The sequence below is a fragment of the Callithrix jacchus genome, chromosome 5 (genome assembly GCF_049354715.1).
Source record: "Callithrix jacchus isolate 240 chromosome 5, calJac240_pri, whole genome shotgun sequence".
In the NCBI taxonomy this organism is placed as follows: domain Eukaryota; kingdom Metazoa; phylum Chordata; class Mammalia; order Primates; family Cebidae; genus Callithrix; species Callithrix jacchus.
The window spans coordinates 101,794,310-101,814,076 of NC_133506.1; the positions used below are offsets into that span (position 1 = coordinate 101,794,310).

Consider the following 19,767-nt stretch of genomic DNA (forward strand, 5'->3'; position numbering starts at 1 on the left):
GCACTTAGAGATGTTCATTAGCCCTTAGTTCAAGGGCACGGTGAGCACTGGATTCCGGGAGGGGCTTGCACGGGTGCTGTCCAAGGTGGCCAATGTTTTTAACCTCAGCGCATACAGGAGGGAGGGAGATGGTGCTGGGTGAGTATACCAGGCCAAGGGTTCATGAACTAGCAGACCAGCCTCATGTGGGTGGGGTGGGACCCTTCCTCTTTGATTTCTGAAACCACTTCAGTTACTCCCAGGGTCCCCGCCTGCCTGCTGTTTACAAGGCTGACGCTGCCCAGCTCTCCTGATGACAACTTTAATGCCACTCAGAAAGGATTAAGATCTTACTTAAACATACACACAAAGCTCCCTTGGGCACAGCTGTCAAGCTGAAGAGCTGAGGCGGCAAACCTTGTTAAAAAAAAAAAAACAAACTGCCGGCAATAAAGTTGGAGACATCACAAGGGAGATCCTCATGTTCAGAGGCCTGGCTGGCAGACTCTTCCCGCAGAAATCCACACTCTCCCCAGCTCACTTCACCCGCCTCACCTCCCACTAGGGAGAGGGCAGAAGGTGGAAAGCTCACTCTGGCCACTATCCATGAGGGATGATCACCTGCCACATCCACATGTGTGCCGAGTCAGCTGGAGGCCCAGATGCCTTCAGATGGAGTGAGGGCTCACTGCCTCTTAAACCAGACTTCCAGTCAGCAGTGGGTCAGGCAAGGGGACTGTGGTTGGTCTGGGTAGCGGCCAGCTCTCCTTTTGGGGACAGGTGCTACATGGCCAGGGCAGCGCCTGGCTCCACTCACCCCTTGGTTCCCCTGTGGGGATCTCACTGTGTCCTTCCAGTTTTTGGAGCACTGTTGTTCCATTTGTTGCCTCACTCACTCCACCCTCCTAGCAACCCTACAGGCAGATCTCATTAGTTCCCTCTTAAAGCTTAACATGGCCAAAGGAGGTCAGGAAATTTCCCCAAGCTCACAGAGCTACTGCATGGTGGTGTGAGACTGACAGTCAGTTGGCCAGCCTGTCCCAAATCCAGTGCTCTCCTCCCCCGTCCTGCCACACATCTCCCTCTCTGGGCAACAGTCCCCTCTCCAGCCTCCTGGGGAGGTGGGTGTGCCTGGAGGACAGCCCAATAAGTCAGGAGCCTTGGAGATGAGGATCTTCTGTGTGTCCTGGAAGCCTGGGGCTTGCCATGCCCCACAGGGTCTCCCAGCCCACCCTAGGGCGGTGTGCCTCTGTGGACACAGGGCCTACCTGCCACAACGCCAGCCACATAGACAAGCCCAATTCGGGTGGCTCCATGCACCATCTCCAGGGGCACCCCCACGAGCAGCTGCAGTACCACATTGAGTCCCAGGTGTTCTATCCTGTGACAGAAAGACCACACTCATTCATCTATCCATCCATTCATTCATTCATTCAACAAACACCTGCATCCCCCAAGATGCCAGGGATCCAGCAGTGAGCAAGACCATCTCTGCCTTTGAGGAGCTCATGGTCTGGGGGAAGGAATGACAATTTAGACAGACCATCTTGGAAAGAGCATTCCTTCCAGCTGGGACAGAAACACATGTGCCTGGGCGGTAATTGGCAGCATTTCAGTTGGCACTGTGAGAGACTAACCACAGTCAAGATCCAGCAACTAGGTTGGGCACAGTGGCCCATGCCTGTAAGCCCAACATTTTGAGAGGTGAGAGAATCGCTTGAACCCAGGAGTTCAAGATCAGCCTGGGCAACATAGTAAGACCCCATCTCTTAAAAAAAAAAAAAAAGATCCAGCAACTCCATCAGTTAACACATGAAAAACTAAGGCTCACAGATAGCCAGTGACCAGCCACAGTTAGCGGCTATGCTGGGACCACAGCCTAGGTCTCTAATCTGCCTGATCTGCTCCATTCACTGGGCCATGTGGTCATTCTAGCTCTGTTTGTTTTTTTGTCTTTTTGTTTTTGAGACGAAGTCTTCCTCTGTCAATCAGGCTGAAATGCAGTGGGGAGTGATATCGGCTCACTGCAACCTCTGCCTCCCGGGTTCAAGCAATTCTCCTGTCTCAGCCTCCCAAGTAGTTGGGATTACAGGCATGGGCCACCACGCCCAGCTAATTTTTGCATATTTAGTAGAGATGGGGTTTCACCATGTTGGCCAGGCTGGTCTTGAACTCCTGACCTCAAGTGATACACCTGCCTCAGATTACAGGATTACAGTTGGGATTACGGGTGTAAGCCATCGCGCCCGGCCATGTTCTGGCTCTATTTGTAAGAGCTATGGATGTTTAAAGAAAAGTATGTTCTTAAAACAAGTGCAGGCATGAAAGATACATCTTGTAACTTAATAATTCAATGTTTTCCCTTAAAGGCTCATAAGGGAGGTTTCTCTTTCCTGCTGTAAGAAGAGACCTTGGCTGGGCATGCTGGCTCACGCCTATAATCCCAGCACTTTGGGAGGCTGAGGTGGGCAGATCACAAGGTCAGGAGTTCAACACCAGCCTGGCCTTGAACTACTAAAAATACAAAATACAAACATTAGCCGGGCATCCACTAAAAATACAAAAATTAGCCGGGCATCATGGTGTGCGCCAGTAGCCCCAGCCACTTGGGAGGTTGACGCAGGAGAAACGCTTGAACCTGGGAGGCAGAGGCTGCAGTGAGCCAAGATTGCACAACTGCACTCCAGCCTGGGTGACAGCATGAGATTCTATCTCAAAGAAAAGAAAAAAGAAGAAGAGAAAAACCTATTCTGCTCCAAAACCCTCAGGACTGGGAGATGGGACCCCAGGTTTTCTGACACTGTGAATGCCTTTTTCCCTATACTACCTGTGACTAGATCTTGCTGCTAAAATTGTGGGGTGTCTAGCTGTGTGCATGTTACCAGAAAAGATTGTAACATGACTATTAGTAAGTCAATCTGGTGCTTTCAACTTTACAAAGCACTTTAACACCCACTGTCTCATTTACATTGAGCTGACAGCCCCTCCCAGGGGATGCTGTCTGTCAGGAAGTAACACAGCCTGTAACAGAGAGTCTGGGCCCTGCCTGGGTCTCCGTCTTGCTGCTGGTCAGCAGGGCCCTGCCTGGAGGCCCAGCTGTACTGCACAGAGAAACCATGGGTACCACGTGGGCACCTGCTTACTCAGGAGTGTACCTGCAAGGTAGTGCAGACATGTTAGGCTGTGTCCTGGATTCTACTATGCTAGAATCTTCTACCCACCACTGATTGCTAGCTAAAGGATTTTAGGGAGATTAGAGGTGTCGGGAAAAGTCACTGGAAAGGGAGCTGGTGACATCAGATTCACAGGCGGAGGGGCCTTACAGCTTTCTCCAGCACATGCCCTGTTCTACAGTCTCAGAACCTGAAACTAGAAGCCAGGGAGGAACTCAAGGCTCCTGCCTCCTTCTGAGCTCTTTTTCACCACACTGGCTTCTGGATTCCCAGGCCTACAGTATGTCTCTGAGTAACAGGTCACTTTTTATTTTCAGGTCCCTTTTTTTTTTGAGACAGGGTTTCACTCGGTTTCCCAGGCTGGAGTGCAGCAGCGCAATCTTGGCTCACGGTAGCCTTGACCTCCTGGGCTCAAGTGACCCTCCTACCTCAGCCCCCCGGAGTAGCTGAGACTACAGCCAAGCACCACCTGACTTGGCTAAGATTTTTATTTTTTGTAGAGAGAGGATCTCATCATGTTGCCCATGCAGATCTCAAACTCCTGGCCTCAAGTGATCCTCTACCTTGGCCTCCCAAAATGCTGGGATTACAAGTGTGATGCCTGGTTAACAGGTCACTTTGCTGCGACCTCCCTAGACACTGGCCAGCTGTCCCTGTCTCCTGTCTCCTGCTGTGTCTATCTCTGTTGCACCAGGCAAGAGCCCCTTGCTCAAAATCCACAGACCTGGAGACTCCTCCGAGGACTCTTCCTGGCAGGCATTGCCCCATCAAAGCAACTACTGGAGAAAGGCCCAGGTCAGCCCTCTAGGCCTCGGCTGAGGGCATCTGAGCCCTGTCCACTGTGAGCACACTGCTTTCGGCTCCAGGAGGCAGAGGATGGAGCAAGGAGGCTTTGGTTATTCTCCTTCCTCACCCTGAGGCACCAAGAGAGGTCAAGGGGCAGTCCCAGAAAGAAGGCAGACAGTCCGAACCCATGTGCAACCACTGGCTTGGGCTGCCTAGGCAGGGCAACCCCGTGTCTGTTGTCACCCCTGGCTCATGAGTAGATGTGAGTGAAGCATGACAGTCCTCCTGTTGCTTGTTAGCCCTGTGAGATCAAAGCCTGGGGCAAACCAGACAAGGGAAGCAGCCTGTACCAACGATCCTCTTCAGCCTGAGCAGAGGCATTCATTCAGGTCTCTCCACCCGGAAAGCACCCTCCCCCACAGGTGCAGCCAATTCAGGGTTAGCTCTTGCACCTGCTTTAGAGGCTCAAGAGAAGGGAGGCTCATGGGACAACTTCCTCTTGGCCATTGTGGGTCTTTCTGCTGAACAATGGGAATGATGGTGCCATTGGGGCCAGAGTGACCCCCTTCCCAGTTCCCACCCCAGGGCCAGGCACCCCCAGGGTTTTTCCCAGGCTAAGAGTGAGCTCCTTCACTCCTCTGGAGAGGCTGCAGAAGACACCACAGAGGCCTGGTGTCTGGGGTCTCTCCTCTCCTATCGCAGTGCTTCCACCACATAAAAGCCTCCAGACTGCTGTTTTTCAAAGGATGTGGACCCGGGTGGTCGCCTGGCCAGCTAGTAGTTCCTTATCATGAAGTGGGAGGCACCAATGAGAACTGACTGTGCTCCAGCTCCCAAAGAGGCTACAGGGCTCTATAAATGGAAACTCTAATAAACACCAGAGTTCCTCAAGAAGACCCTCTATATATAGAGAGACCACACTGGGAGGAACTCACGCACATTTAAGGACAATGAATCTGGTGGCTTGATGTCTCTTTTTGCTTTGGCCACTAGGAAGCTGAGAACAAATTTTCAAGCCACCTCTAGCAAATACATAGAATCACATGCTGTGTATGTGTGTGCTTTCTCACTGCTGGCTTTTAGCATTTTCCTTCTTATATATTTTTCCCTTTCTCATTCACTCTCAATAATGTACCTGTATATTTTGGTATTAAATGAGTCTCAAGCAGCCGTCTCAAATCCTGTGTCCAAGCAGATAAAAATAATCCAAAAACTATATTTCAATCCAGGCTATCTCGACCACTTATTTTTCTGTAGGGTCTTTTGACAGAGCAAAAGAAGACAGGTACTCACCCTGCGTGCATGAAGATGTATGTCAGGTAGCGCCAAGCCTGTGCTCGCAGCTGTGGGTGGTAAACCAGCGAGTTCTTCAAGTAACGTGGATGAGTTACCTGCAGTACAAACTGACCTAGCGACACCCCATTGTAGAGGAAAAAGGCAACCTGGATGACAGCACAGAACGGAGAGAGCCTGTTACTAGGTGCCCACCGCCCAGGAAACTTCCTGTTGCTCTGACTAGCACGAGGAGTCCCTACAGGAAGTTATCATCTTTCTTTCTCAGAGAAAGAGGGATGCCCCATAGCCAGTGCCCAACAGAGCTTTTAGCCACCCCTCACCCACTTCTGTTTGCTTATTTTGTTTTAAATGGCCACAACATGGTCCCGGGATCTCTTTGTCCACACTTCCTCAGTGCTAAGCAGAAAGGATTTGGAGGATTTTGAACTTTAATTCCAGTAGTAACTCATTCATCCACTTGGGAGATGACAAATTCCACACAGGTTGATTTTTTTTAAAAACTGTAGTGAAACACAAAAAATTTACCATCTTTTTATTTATTTTTTATTTACTGTTTTTTTGAGACAGAGTCTCACTCTGTTGCCCAGGCTGGAGTGCAGTGGCATAATCTTGGCTCACTGCAATCTCTGCCACCCAGGTTCAAGGAATTCTACAGCCTCAGCCTCCCAAGTAGCTGGGATTACAGGTGCCCACCACCACACCCGGCTGATTTTTGTATTTTTGTAGAGACGGGGTTTCACCATCTTAGCTAGGCTGGTCTTGAACACTCGACCTCATGATCCACCCGCCTTGGACTCCCAAAGTGCTGGATTACAGGCATGAGCCACCACACCCAGCCAAAATTTACCATCTTAATCAGTTTTTTTGGTTTTTATTTTTGAGGTAGGGTCTCAGCCTGTTACCCAGGCTGAAGTGCAATGATGCACTCTCAGCTCACTGCAACCTCTGCCTCCTGGGTTCAAGTGATTCTCCTGCCTCAGCCTTCCAAACATCTGGGATTACAGGAGTGAACCACCACAGCTGGCTGATTTTTGTATCTAGCAGAGGTGGGGTTTCACCATGTTAGCCAGGCTGGTCTAGAACTCCTGATCTCAAGTGACCTGCCCACCTCAACCTCCCAAAGTGCTGGGATTGTAGATGTGAGCCACTGTACCTGGCCTTAATCAGTTCAGTGGCACTAAATGACATTCATGTTGCTGTGCTACCATCACTATCCATAGAACTCTTAATTTGCAAAACTGAAGCTCTATACCCACTGAACAATGACTCCCCATTCCCTGCTCCCTGCAGACCCTGGCAACCCCCATTCTACTTTCCATCTCCATGAATTTGACTACTCTAAGTACCTGATATAAGTGGAACCATATAGAATTTGTCTTTTTGTGTCTGGCTTATTTCACTTGGTATAATATGGTTAAGATTCATCCATGTTGTAGCATGTGTCAGAATGCTCCCCCTCCTTTTTTTTTTGAGACAAGATCTCACTCTGTTGCCCAGGCTGGAGTGCAGCAGGGCAATCTCAGCTTGCAACTTCTACCTCCCAGCCTCAAATGATTCCACCTCAGTCTCCTGAGTAGCTAGGACTACAGGCACCATGCTTGGCTAATTTTTGTACTTTTTGTGGAGATGGAGTCTCCCTATATTACCCAGGCTGGTCTTGAACTTCTGGGCTCAAGTGATCCTCCTACCTCCCCAAGTGCTGAAATTATAGGTGTGAGCCACTGCACCCAGCCTTCCCTTTCTTTTTTCTCTTTCAGATGGAGTCTCGTTCTGTCACTCAGGCTGGAGTGCAGTGGCATGATCTCACCTCACTGCAACCTCCACCTCCCTGGTTCAAGTGATTCTCTTGCCTCAGCCTCTCAAGTAGCTGGGATTAGAGATGCACATCACTACACCCAGCTAAGTTTTGTATTTTTAGTAGAGACGGGGTTTCACCATGTTGGCCAGGCTGGTCTCAAACTCCCAACATCAGGTGATCTACCTGCCTTGGCCTCCCAAAGTGCTGTGATTACAGGCGTGAGCCACTGCGCCTGGTCTCCACTATAAACACAGACCCCCATCATGTTTATCCATTCGTCTATTGATGGACACTTCGGTTGCTTCTACGTTTTGACTATTGTGAATAGTATTATGAATATGAGTGTATCAACATCTCTTCTAGTCCCTTTCAATTCTTTTGGGATATATTCAGAAGTGGAATTGCTGGATCATACAGTAGTTCTATGTTTAATCTTTTGAGGTAATGGCAGACTATTTTCCTTAGCAGCTGCACCATTTTACTTTCCCACCAACAGTGTACATGGGTTCCAATTTCTCTGCATCTCAGCGACATTCCACAGTTGACTTTGCATGGGTGACAGAAGCATACTTGTTTAATCTCTAAAAGGGTATTTATCTTCACTTTTTTTTTTCTGGGACTCCTTCTACAATGTATCATTTACGTCCCTGTGTTCTTAATCAGGGCATACGCATAACTGTTTAAGAATATCTCAGGTATTGGCCGGGCGCGGTGGCTCAAGCCTGTAATCCCAGCACTTTGGGAGGCCGAGGCGGGTGAATCACAAGGTCAAGAGATCGAGACCATCCTGGTCAACATGCTGAAATCTCGTCTCTACTAAAAATACAAAAACTTAGCTGGGTATGGTGGCATGTGCCTGTAATCCCAGCTACTCAGGAGGCTGAGGCAGGAGAATTGCCTGAACCCAGGAGGCGGAGGTTGCAGTGAGCCAAAATCGCGCCATTGCACTCCAGCGTGGGTAACCAGAGTGAAACTCCATCTCAAAAAAAAAAAAAGAATATCTCAGGTATTGATCCAGGCTATAAGAGTGATATTTTCTCCAGCAACCCCAGGAGGATAGCATTTTTTGTTTGTTTTTGTTTTGTTTTGAGACAGAGTCTTGTTCTGTCATCCAGGGTGGAGTGCAGTGGCGTGATCTCGGCTCACCACAACCTCTGCCTCCCAGGTTCAAGGAAGTCTCATACCTCAGCCTTCCGAGTTGCTTGGATTACAGGCACCTGCCACCATGCATGGCTAATTTTTGTATTTTTAGTAGAGACGGGGTTTCTACTAAACCCATGTTGGCCAAGCTGGTCTTGAACTCTTAACCTCAATGATCCGCCTGCCTCAGCCTCCCAAAGTGCTGGAATTACAGGCGTGAGCTACTGCGCCAGGCCAGGATAATATTTTTGCTTGTATACTCAAGGCCCCAAACTTTTTTTTTTTTTGAGACAGAGTCTTGCTCTGTGGCCCAGGATGGAGTACAGTGGCATGATCTTGGTTCACTGCAACCTCCGCCTCCCAGGTTCAAGTGATTCTCCTGCCTCAGCCTCCTGAGTAGCTGGGATTGCAGGTATCCACCACCACAACCAGCTACTTTTTGTATTTTTAGTAGAGATGGGACTTCACCATCTTGGCCAGGCTGGTCCTGAACTCCTGACCTTAAGTGATGCGTCCACCTTGGCCTCCCAAAGTGCTGGGATTACAGGTGTGAGCCACCACATCTGGCCAAAGCCCCAAATTCTTGTATTCCTTTTTCTTTTCTTTTTTTGACAGGGTCTTGCTCCGTCACTCAGGCTGGAGTGCTGTGGCATGGACACAGCTCACTGCAGCCTCAACCTCCTGGGCTGAAGCGATCCTCCGGCCACAACCTCCCATGTAGTTGGGACCACAGGCATGCACCACCATACCTGGCTAATTTTTTTATTTTTCTGTAGAGACAGAGTCTCACTTTGTTTTCCAGACTCTTGGGCTCAAGAGATCCTCTCGCCTTGACCTCTCAAAGTGCTGGCATTACAGGTGTGAGCCGCCACACTCAGCCAATTCTTGTATTTCTTTAAGATTCAGGTCTGCTTTTTTTTTTTTTTTTTTTTTGAGACGGAGTTTCGCTCTTGTGACCCAGGCTGGAGTGCAATGGCGCGATTCAGGTCTGCTTTAAACTTTTTTGTCGCTTCCTTCACTGCCAGGCTGCCAGCTACTACTTCTCATTGCTTGCTGGTAGTGGACCCCTTCATTGCTTCCTACCGTGTCCCTCCTATTTTCCATTCATTATGGAATCCGAAAGCCAGATTACCAGAACTGTATAGAAGACAAAAGCCTTGGGTTTTATAGCATAAGGGTTTTGAGGTCGTTACTTCAGCTATTTGAGCACTTCCCAGTTTCTTCTAGATGGGTGGTTTGAGTTTACATAGATGAGGTTCATCTGAACCAGTCTGGACACAAAATCCACTCCTTTTGATCAACTTGAGCAAACTGAATTCTCTGGCCCTCAGTTTCTTTATCTGGAAAGGGTACCAATGCCTAGACTTTCAGAGTGGCATGAGGTTTAAAAGTGATAAACTGGTCGGGCGCGGTGGCTCACGCCTATAATCCCAGCACTTTGGGAGGCCGAGGTGGGTGGATCACGAGGTCAAGAGATCGAGACCATCCTGGTCAACATGGTGAAACCCCGTCTCTACTAAAAATACAAAAAAAAATTAGCTGGGCGTGGTGGCGCGTGCCTGTAATCCCAGCTACTCAGGAGGTTGAGGCAGGAGAATTGCCTGAAAGGAGGCGGAGGTTGCAGTGAGCCGAGATCGCGCCCTTGCACTCCAGCCTGGGTAACAAGAGCGAAACTCCATCTCAAAAAAAAAAAGAAAAAAGCGATAAACTACACAAAAAGCCAGTCCCCTGCCCGGCACACACTTAGAGAAGGAAGCTATAATTAGTGGACTCAGCCTGGGAATGGCTTAGGCCCCTGGCAACTGCATTCTCCTGGGCTCTCTGAGGAGCCGTTCTGTCCACCTAGCACCATGCAGGTGGCCTGGCAGCAAATCCTGCTTCCAAGGCATCTCGTTATTATGGGGCCTCAAATAGAAGTTAATAAATAGACCAACACAGTAAGCGCTTGAAGAACGAGTCCAAGAATATCTCAGAAAAATCGCAGCTTCAACATGTACTTGGATGAAGCCATAACAACAAACAGGGAACGCTGGCCTGCGGACCAGAGACTCTGATTTAGAAAAAGAGAAGAATGCCGCCAAGCTTAACGATCCTGCCGTTTGATTAGGCAGGAACTTTACAAGAACATATGCAGAGGTGGTAATTAGGCCCGTGGCTTTGGAAGGGAAACAGCGGAGATCATAAAATCCCAAAGTGAAGCCAAGCATCGTTCAGGAGCTGGAGCTGGGGTGGGCTGCACAGGTTCCTGAGTGGAGGAGCCAAAAGAATTGAGTTTCATCACACAGGGGCACTAACACAGCAAGTGGTACCTTTGGATGATGTTGCATAAGCAGTGGAATTTAGCATAACAATAGGCACAGAGGATTCCCTAAGGGGAGAATGTTCTTTAAAAATGTTAAGCCCAGTATTTACCTGTTCATACTCCCTCCCAGATGTGTTTGTCTGATGCTTTTGTGTTCATAAAGCACCAACAGCCATTCTCTCACTTTAAATAGAGGTGTCCCAGGAGAGGGAGGGCAGGTCTGGTTATTTCCGATTTTCAGGTGGGAAAATGGAGCAAATGCCTGGTCCACATTACCCACCTCAGGAGGAACTAAATAAACTGGCTTTAATGAGTCAGCCTGGCTAAATCCCCCAAGTCGATGGAACTATGACATTGTTTTTGTTGCTGTTGTTCTGAGGTGGGTTGTGGGCAGTGGTCCTATGGGGATTTGGCTGCAATCAGTATTGTTTGAGGTAATAAACTTTGGAATATCTCTTTGTAGTCCAGGGTTATAACACTGGCGTCTACTGCAACCGAGTCTGTCTTGCAATATAACTCTTATTTTTATTTATTTATTTATTTATTTAGAGATGGAGTTTCGCTCATTGCCCAGGCTGCAGTGCGATGGTGTGATCTTGGCTCACTGCAACCTCTGCCTTCTGGGATCAAGCAATTCTCCTGCCTCAGCCTCCCCAGTAGCTGGGATTATAGGCATGAGCCACCACGCCCGGCTAACTTTGTATTTTTAGTAGAGATGGGGTTTCTTCATGTTGGTCAGCCTGGTCTCGAACTTCCAACCTCATGTGTTCTGCCTGCCTCAGCCTCCCAAAGTGGGAACAGGCATGAGCCACCTACCATGCCCGGCCTACAACTGTTATTTGATCTTCATCCATTCTTCAATGGAGAAGAATGTCCCTCTTCCCCCATGATCTGTGTCATCCTCTCAGTTCCTCTCCCCATACCCACCACTCCCCAAGGCAGAGCAACCCCCTCCCCACCCTCGTCCTTGCCTCCAGCAGTGTGACTGTGATCATGAACCAGGGTGGGGGGCAGCAGGTGTAACTGTCGTAATACCACTTGCGGTCAATCTCCCGGGGCAGGGTTTCATAGGCCACATGGCGGATGAGTCGCTGCGAGAGGCTCAGCCCCTTCTCCTCCAGCAGGGCCTTGCTGCTTAGCCTGCGGTTGCCCTGCAGGATGGCTTGGCGGAAGCTGTTGGAACGTTTGTTGCTCATCTGTGCAGGAAAGGAGTGGGGAGAGGGTAAGAGCTAGGACCCAGTGGAGCCCCCACCCCCTTCCCAGCCAGCATGTTCCTCACACCAGGCCTGACCTGTATTTCCCTTTCTCCCATAATAGTTAATAAGAAGCAACATTCACCAAGCTCTTGTTAGGTGTCAGGGATTAGTCTCAGCCCTTCATGTCTTTTGGCTCATTTTATGATCACCAGTCTTCCCATTAGATAAGGACTATAAACATCCCCATTCTATTGGATTAGGAAACTGAGGCACAGAGAGCTTTAGAATCCATTAAGTTCACACCCAGTAAGGCACCAGAGCCCGTATTTGTGTTCACAATACTTTCCTTCATCCACTCATTCATCATCCGTCCATCACAATTTATTGAGCAACTACTAAGAGTCAGGCTCATTACCAGGCACAGGGAGGGATATGGTGGTGCTCAAGACAGATAAGTAACCAGCAACAACAGTTCAGAGTGATGGCTGCTGTGGGAGTACACAAGAGGGAGCCCAATCCAGTCCCAAGGTGGGTCAAGGAAGGCTTCCTGGAGGAGGTGAAGTCTGAGTGAGAATCAACGGATGAGCAGGAGGTAGCACCCTCAGATATACTATCTTGGGAAGAGGCAGGCAGCCTTTGGTTAGATGGGTTTGCAGAAAGGCCCCCAGAGCCAAAACCCAAGCTGTGCCTGGGGAAGGTCACCACTCCTGAGGGCCTTCACAAGACCCATAGTGCCCAGCAAGCCCAAGAACTGGTGGCAAAGCTCCGCCTGGGCACCGGCTCTACCCTCAGTGGCCTGAGGCTGCCCTGACACATCCTGGGTAGAGCTGTGGCAGCCTTGCTCAGCGGTCAGCCTTACTCCGAGACTGGAGGTAGCCCTGCTGACTCCTGGTCTCCCAAGGCCTCTGTTATCTCCTACCTGCCCTCCACGGCCAACTCTAGACCCTTCTTATGGAGAGAAATCCTAGAGACATGGCTCTCCCCACCCCACATCTCAGCTGTCCCATAGTTGCTGGTGTGGGGATTATCGATGTATTTCTGGGACTCTGGGCCCAGCAGTGGACATTGGGCTAACCCTGAAGGCAGGAGCCCAATGGGCTGGTGAGGTGAACCAGGCCAGACCATAGCACAGGGGTCAGAGGCCCTGTCAGAGGGCAGGTGGCTGGGGAGGATCTAGGTTCAGACCAGGCCAGGTGGTATGAATGTCCATTGGCATGGTCCCCTGCCCTTGCATTCCTGAGCTCTGCTGTCTCCCACTGTCAAAATCTAGCTTAAAGCACACCCCCTCGAGCAGGCCTTCCCAGATGAACCCTTTCCAACCAGTCCCTATCCCCAACCTCTCCATGCTTACAAATTTTGGATCTGGTTCTTCTCAATGGCCCAGGAGTTCTGTAAATGTAAGCCAGGGTTAGGGTCCTTGTGCACATTTCGGGCCCAAGACAGAATCACGTTCTCAGATTATTTTGTGGCCACTCTTACCTGTCCCTCTCCCAGTCCCTGAGGATGCACATGCACAGGGGCGTGCAGAGCACACAACTCACACTCACACACACAGGGCCCAGAGGCCCTGAAGACCTGTGGTGGGAGCTGGCTCAGCAGGAGTACACACTCACCAACCACCTGCATCCTTCACATGCCCAGCGCTGTGCTGGGCACAGTCGTGACCACGCTCTCGGCCTCATGGAGCTTATGAGGGGAGACAGAAGTGTAAAAACAGCAAGAGAGGGCGCCATCGTGGTTATTTAGCGCCCCATACTATTCCAAAATTACGAATAGGGGAACTGAAGCTTGGAGAGGGAGAGTAATTTCCCCGAGGACTCCTACTTAGTAAACCACAAAGTCAGGACTCAAATCCAGACTGTCCGACTCCAGAGTCCATGCTAGCCCATCCAGAGCTGTTGTGTCACTTAGATAAAGGAGCCTCTTCTGGATGAGTGCACCCATGCCAGGCCTTGGTGGGCAAAGTCCAGGCCAGATTTCAGTCTCCATCATCCCTCAGCCAGGCACCCTCGTTCAGTATACAACCTGCACACCCATACAGGACTACCTGGGCTGCTCAGCTGTAACACAGTGTGGTAACCTGTACTGCGAGAGAAGCCCGGGCAAGGCATTGCGGGGGCTCTGAAAAAGGCTGTCTTGCTTTGCCTGGATTGGCAGGTAAAGGCTCACAAAGGATACACAGGAGTTGACCTGGTGGAAGACCATTAAGAGAAATCAAAAACATTCAAATACTTTATTTGATCCTTGCAACAGCCCTAAAGAGGGGATCCTTTGGCTTCATTTTACAAACAGGAAAAGCCAGGTTTGAGGCTCTTTCCCAGTGAGTAGCCAGACCAGGACCCGTGTTTGCTAGACTCCAGGTCCTCAGCTCCCTGCCCTACTGAGAGCTTCCCCCTGGTGAGTTCCTTCTTCTTTGCTCTCCACGGCAGCCCTGCTCATACGGATCCAGTGCAGAATTTGAACACAGAAATCCCAGCAGTAACAAGTAACTTGCTGTCCTGAGCTCAGACAGAGGCTCCACTGACCCCGGCTGGAGAGAAGCCACTCATGGGCGCCGCATATCCTACTCTGCCCTATGACCAAGCAGAGCCTCTTGCAGCAAACACACAGGCTCTGGGGCTATGGATGGGTCTGGCCGTTGGTGGCCATACTGGGCTCCAACTCACAGGACTTACCCCCACCGCCCATCCTATGAATCCTGACTGTGCCCTTCCCTGCTCAGCTCAGTTCTGTCCCTTGCCCTCCATGAGGTCTACTCCCTGGCACCACTCTGAACAGCAGTAGATTCCTCCAGTCCCAAAAGCCCCACAGCAGCTCCCTGTAATTATATGCCAATCCCTGGGCCAAGGCTCGCCCTCAGCTAAGAGGCTGTTGAAACATCTCTCCTGCCTGGGCGTCCACATCAGAGCATTCATGAGGCCCAATGACAGGCTCAAGTGGTGGCGGCTCCCCCATCACTGATGCCTTTGAATTCCAGGAACCTGGGGCGCATCACACAAGTCATTTCACTCTTGCTCCCTCCATGGGTGACATGAAGAGAGGTAACCAGCTCCATCTCACCAATAAGGAAACCGAGCGAAAAACTCTGGGTTTTGTATTCATCCTGCTTGTTCACATAGCTTCTAGTGATGTCATCTGCATCCCATGGTGGGTAAAATACTGTCTGCTTAACTCCACTGAACCCCAGTCCACAGTAGACACTGAAATAGCAAAGCATTAACCCTCAGTGGGGGGGAGTCTCCGCTCTGAGATAATCAGGCTGCTAGGCAGGACTCATGGGCCTCCCTTCTCCAGCCCCTTTGGCAGCCCAGGGCATCTGCTGAGCAGATCTGCTGAGCTCTGGCTCTACTGCGTGTCGCAGTGACCCTCCTGGCCCCCACTCCCCAGCACCTTCTCCTGCCACCAAGACCCTATCTACCCCCAGCCCTTCATTTTGGTGGAACTAACCCTACTCTCAGCTCCAGGGGTAGGGCAATGATTGGTATAAGTGAATCTACCCATCCTACTGCCCAATCTAGGCCAATGGGTGGGAGAAAATCCCAGGCCTTGTGCAAGAGCTACCACAAGAAGAATCCATTTTTTTTTTTTTTTGAGATGGAGTTTCGCTCTTGTTACCCAGGCTGGAGTGCAATGGCGCGATCTCGGCTCACCGCAACCTCCGCCTCCTGGGTTCAGGCAATTCTCCTGCCTCAGCCTCCTGAGTAGCTGGGATTACAGGCACGCGCCACCATGCCCAGCTAATTTTTTTTGTATTTTTAGTAGCAACGGGGTTTCACCATGTTGACCAGGATGGTCTCGATCTCTTGACCTCGTGATCCACCCGCCTCGGCCTCCCAAAGTGCTGAGATTACAGGCGTGAGCCACCGCGCCCAAAAGAAGAATCCATTTCAATCAGTGTCTGTCTGTCTGTCTCTCTCTCTCTCTCTCTCTGTGTGTGTGTGTGTGTGTGTGTGTGTGTGTGTCTGTGTGTGTCCTCTCCTCTGCAAAGTGCAGCCTGAGGATATGAGAGCTGCAACAGCTGCAGACACTTTGCTGAAATTGCCAGGCACTGCTTTGAGGATGGGCTGGCACTGCAGAGGACAGAGCCTAGAGACAGAGAGAAAATGAGTCCTGGGTGATGTCCTTTCACCTGCAGAAGCTGCACATTTTCAATGCTGCAGGCCAACAGATCCTTTTAATTGCCTAAATCCTTTAAATATGTGGAAGCCACAACCTTCAAATAGGTCCCTTCCAGTAGTGAGGGCCCCAGAGTACTCACCAAGTTGACAAAATCCTGGTAGCAGATCTGCCCGTCCGCATGGCTGTCGGCAAGGGCCAGGAGCACCTCCCTTTTGTGTGGGTCCAGCTTGGAGCTGTGGCTCTCCAGAAGGCTCCGGAACTTGCCTGTGCTGATGTAGCCCGTGTTCCCGGGGTCACACTGAGGGAAAAGCAGACAGTAGCAGGGTCAGCAGGACACCACCTCCTCTCCACACTGATGTGGGTGCCCCAATCTCCACCACCATTCACACTGGCCTCAGTCCCCATCCCCTGGCCAACAGAGGCCCAGGCAGTGTCTGGGAGGTTTCTAAGGATCCCCCCCCCCCCGACCACCCCGGAAACATCTAGATAGGCATGACAATCACTTAGAATCCTAGAGGACCTGCAGACCTTCAGGATCACCCAATGCAACCATCTCATTTGGATAAGAAAACTGAGGCTCAGAGAGACAAACTGCCTCCTCTCACCATGGAGAGGGAAGTGCAAACAAACAGCCAGGAAGATGAGAAACTTCTGGGACCTGGGCAGGGGAGAGGACAGCAGGAGGAGGACGTTTCAGCTGTGACTGGCAAAGGGAAAGGGGACAGGGCCAAGGGGAGTCCAGGGGGGATGTCAGAGGGCCCTGGGGAGCAAGAAGCACTGCCTTGCAAGTCCTTCTGCCCCTGGCCGCCATCTCACGGCCCCTCCCACACACCCAGGCAGGCAGGACTGGCCGGGCTCCCGAGACACTCTGCTCTGGTGTTTACTGTTTTGGAGGGTGTCTGCACACACGCCTGAGTATGAGTTGCACATCTGTTTTACAATGTGCTTTTATTGTTTGCAATTTTGCACACATGGGTCCCTCTGCCTGGGATTTCCTTTCTTCCTTTATCTCCCTGGGGGACTCCGACTCACCCTTTCTGACTACTCAGATGTCCCCTTCTCTTGGAAGCTCCCCCAGGCATGGCCTGTTCTCACTGCACCCCTGCTCTGCCCAGACCTCTGGGCCTCCAGCCCACACTGGTATCTCTCTGCTTTTGCCTCCTCCTTGGATCGCAGCGCCTTGCAGGTATCACAATTTACCTGGTGCTTAGCACAGAGCCTGGCATTATCAGCACTCAACCAAGATTTGTTGGATATGAATAAATAGTGGGTGTTCAGATGAACAGACAGGCACTGTTTTCCATGAAAAGCCTCATCGGTTCACTTAGAAAAGGCAAGATCTTAGTCACCTCTCCCAGAGACCTTATCATTTCTGTCCCTCTTTCCTCATGGAACCCACCCAAGGCCCATGGCAACACTTTTAACACCAGGCATCTCCTGGGTGCCAGGAGCTTTCCTGTTCACCAGATGCCTCCCTACATAAGACTCTCCCTGCATCCTGGAGATGTGGCTGTGGCTGTGAGTTGTTTAAAAGGCAAACAGACATTGGAGTGTGTGTGTGTGTGAGACGAGGGAGTCTGGAATACCAAACCCATGTTTCCCCCTTTGCTAGATGGTCAATGAAGGCTATTTTAGGAAAGTGGATTCTGTGCGCAGCATTTCTGAGACACTCCAAGAGCCACAGTCAGGAGTCCCAGTCATAGGCCATTTCAATTCTCCCCAGAAGTCATCAAGGACAGACGTCTCCAGTGAGGTCTGTTTTGTTTTGTTTTAGACAGGATCTCGCTCCATCACCCAGGCTGGAGTGAAGTGGTGCCATGATAGCTCACTGTAGCCTCGAACTCCTGAGCTCAAGCACTCCTCCCACCTCAGCCTCTCAAGTAGCTGGGACCACAGTTGTGTGCCACCACAACCAGCTAATTTTTTAATTTTTAAAAATCTTTTGTAGCAATGGGTTCTATGTTGCCCATTGCTACAAAAAATTTTATTTCAGGCTGATCTCCATCACTCAAGCAATCCTCCTGCCTCAGCCTCCCAAAGTCCTGGGATTACAGGCATGAGCCCCCGCACCTGACCCTGAGGCATATTTTAAAATCTGTACATCTTCTACCTTCGAGCCAAAATACCAGGATTCAGGGATGACATCTCTCTGGTTCACAACATCAAGTATTTCAGGAAACTTCCCTACTCATTGCCCAGTAACCATCATGAAGAGTAAAAACACTTAATATTTGCTGAGTATTTTCCCGGAGCCAAACACTGTTCTAAGCACTTTATGGATATAATGTCTCTGACCCCCACAATAACCTCATCTAGCAGATCCTATGGCCGTCCCTGTTTACAGATGAGGAAATCGAGGCATAGAAAAGTGGCCCAGAGAGGTGAAGTGATTTGCCTGGCAAGCGGCAGAGCCAGGATTCCACGTCCAGGCGGCTGGGCACTGCTCTAAGACATGGACAGGTGCCACTGACCTCCAGCTCCAGGGCCAGCTCTGCTGCCCAGAAACAAAATTTAAGGACCAAAGAGGTGAGTGTGGGCCCAAGAGAGGAAGGGGCTTTAGGAGTCTCACAGCCCTAGCGTAGGCAGAGATCTTTAAAGCAGGAAAGAGCCCTGGACAGCAACAGCTCTGACCTCCACTGCTCAGCTGAGGAAATGGAGCCTGGAGGGGGTGGTGTGGTAATGGCAGCCAGGGAGGGGCCGTTTCCTTGGTGCCTGGGACCCCTCCCATCTCTGCAAGCCACTTGGGCCAACCCCTACTCCATCACAGAGTCTCAGTAGCCTGGCCCTCCTGTGCTGGGTGGGCAGATGAGGGGGCTGCGGGCCAAGAAGGAGCAGGCGGAGTCTTGGGAAGCCCCGAAGTGGACGCTGTAGGGGGGCACGGTCAGCAGCACAGCTTGTGCAGTCTCTCCTGCCTTGGCCTGCGGGAGGGAGCCCAGTGGCTTTGCCTGCCCCAGGAGCAGGCACCAATCCCCTCCCAGGGGCTGCCTTCCAGGCTGGGGAGGGCTGTGGGGTGGGGGTGTGGTGGGGGGGGCCTGGAATCAGGCTCCAGACAAAGAACCACCTGCTCTCCCCCTCGTCTTCCCCTCCAGGGCTCCCTGCTGTTGTCCTAGTGACAGGTGCTGCCCTGTGGCTCCTCAAGCCCCCACCCCCCACCAGGGCCTGCCTGCCCTGCCCCGAGCATAGTAACAGGCTCCAGACAGTAGAGAACAAGCTGGAATCAGGCCGAGCCTCGGTTCTCTGCCAAAACTCTACCTTTCATGGCAGGGCCAGACAGGCCAGACAATGGGGGGGGGTCACCGCTACCCTAATAATGAGGCCTCGGGGATGCCCAGAGGATGTCTGGGGGAGGGAGAGGCAGCAATGGGCTGGCTGCCTGGGCTCCATGAATGCACAGGACACCTTTTGACCCCCCACCCCTGGGAAGATGAGAGCAAGGGCAGGTGCTGACAGTGGGCATGGGGCGTGGGGGAGAGAGAAAGGGAGGCAAAGGGAGAAAGAACAGGGAGAGAGCCAGAGAGAGCATGAGTGCCCAGAAAGCAGGAGAGAAGTGAGTCCCATTGCCCCAGAAGGAAGCTGGGAGCTTCTAATAGAGGCTGCACCCCTCACTCAGGGGCAGCAAGGGACAAGGCAAACCTCATGCTTGTGTCTGCCACTAAGCAGGGTTTGTGTAATTTACAGTAAACTCCTGAGCCACAGTTGCCTCATCTATAAAGTGGGTACCTTCCTCTCGCAGGGCAGCAGCTCCCCAGGGTCTGGGCTTGGAGACCAGACCAGGTTCACTCGCTGCAAACCTGGGAGCACCCCATTGTGATGGAGGTGTGGCCGACCCTCTCTGGGCACACAGCCACCCTTTCCACCTCCTTCACAGGCTGCTTAAGGTAGATGGGATCGTTAGGGAGATTAAAGTGTGGTTTGGAGCTTTCGGGAAAACAAGCCCTATCAACACAATTTCCTTGTTAATACCTTGCCACTGGTCGT

The 19,767-nt window shown here is 51.1% G+C and overlaps 1 protein-coding gene across 4 annotated transcripts in view; it reads right to left on the minus strand.

The window, feature by feature from the left end:
- Positions 1-19,767, minus strand: part of RHBDL3 (rhomboid like 3) — a 58,984-nt gene that overhangs the window by 24,462 nt on the left and 14,755 nt on the right. For all 4 annotated transcript variants that reach the window (XM_035300855.3, XM_035300854.3, XM_054256142.2 and 1 more), the window contains 4 exons: positions 15,929-16,087; positions 11,446-11,670; positions 5,232-5,380; positions 1,248-1,360 (listed from right to left, as the gene is read on the minus strand). In XM_035300855.3, coding sequence (XP_035156746.1) covers positions 1,248-1,360; positions 5,232-5,380; positions 11,446-11,670; positions 15,929-16,087 — 646 coding nt within the window. The remainder of the gene's footprint in view (positions 1-1,247; positions 1,361-5,231; positions 5,381-11,445; positions 11,671-15,928; positions 16,088-19,767) is intronic.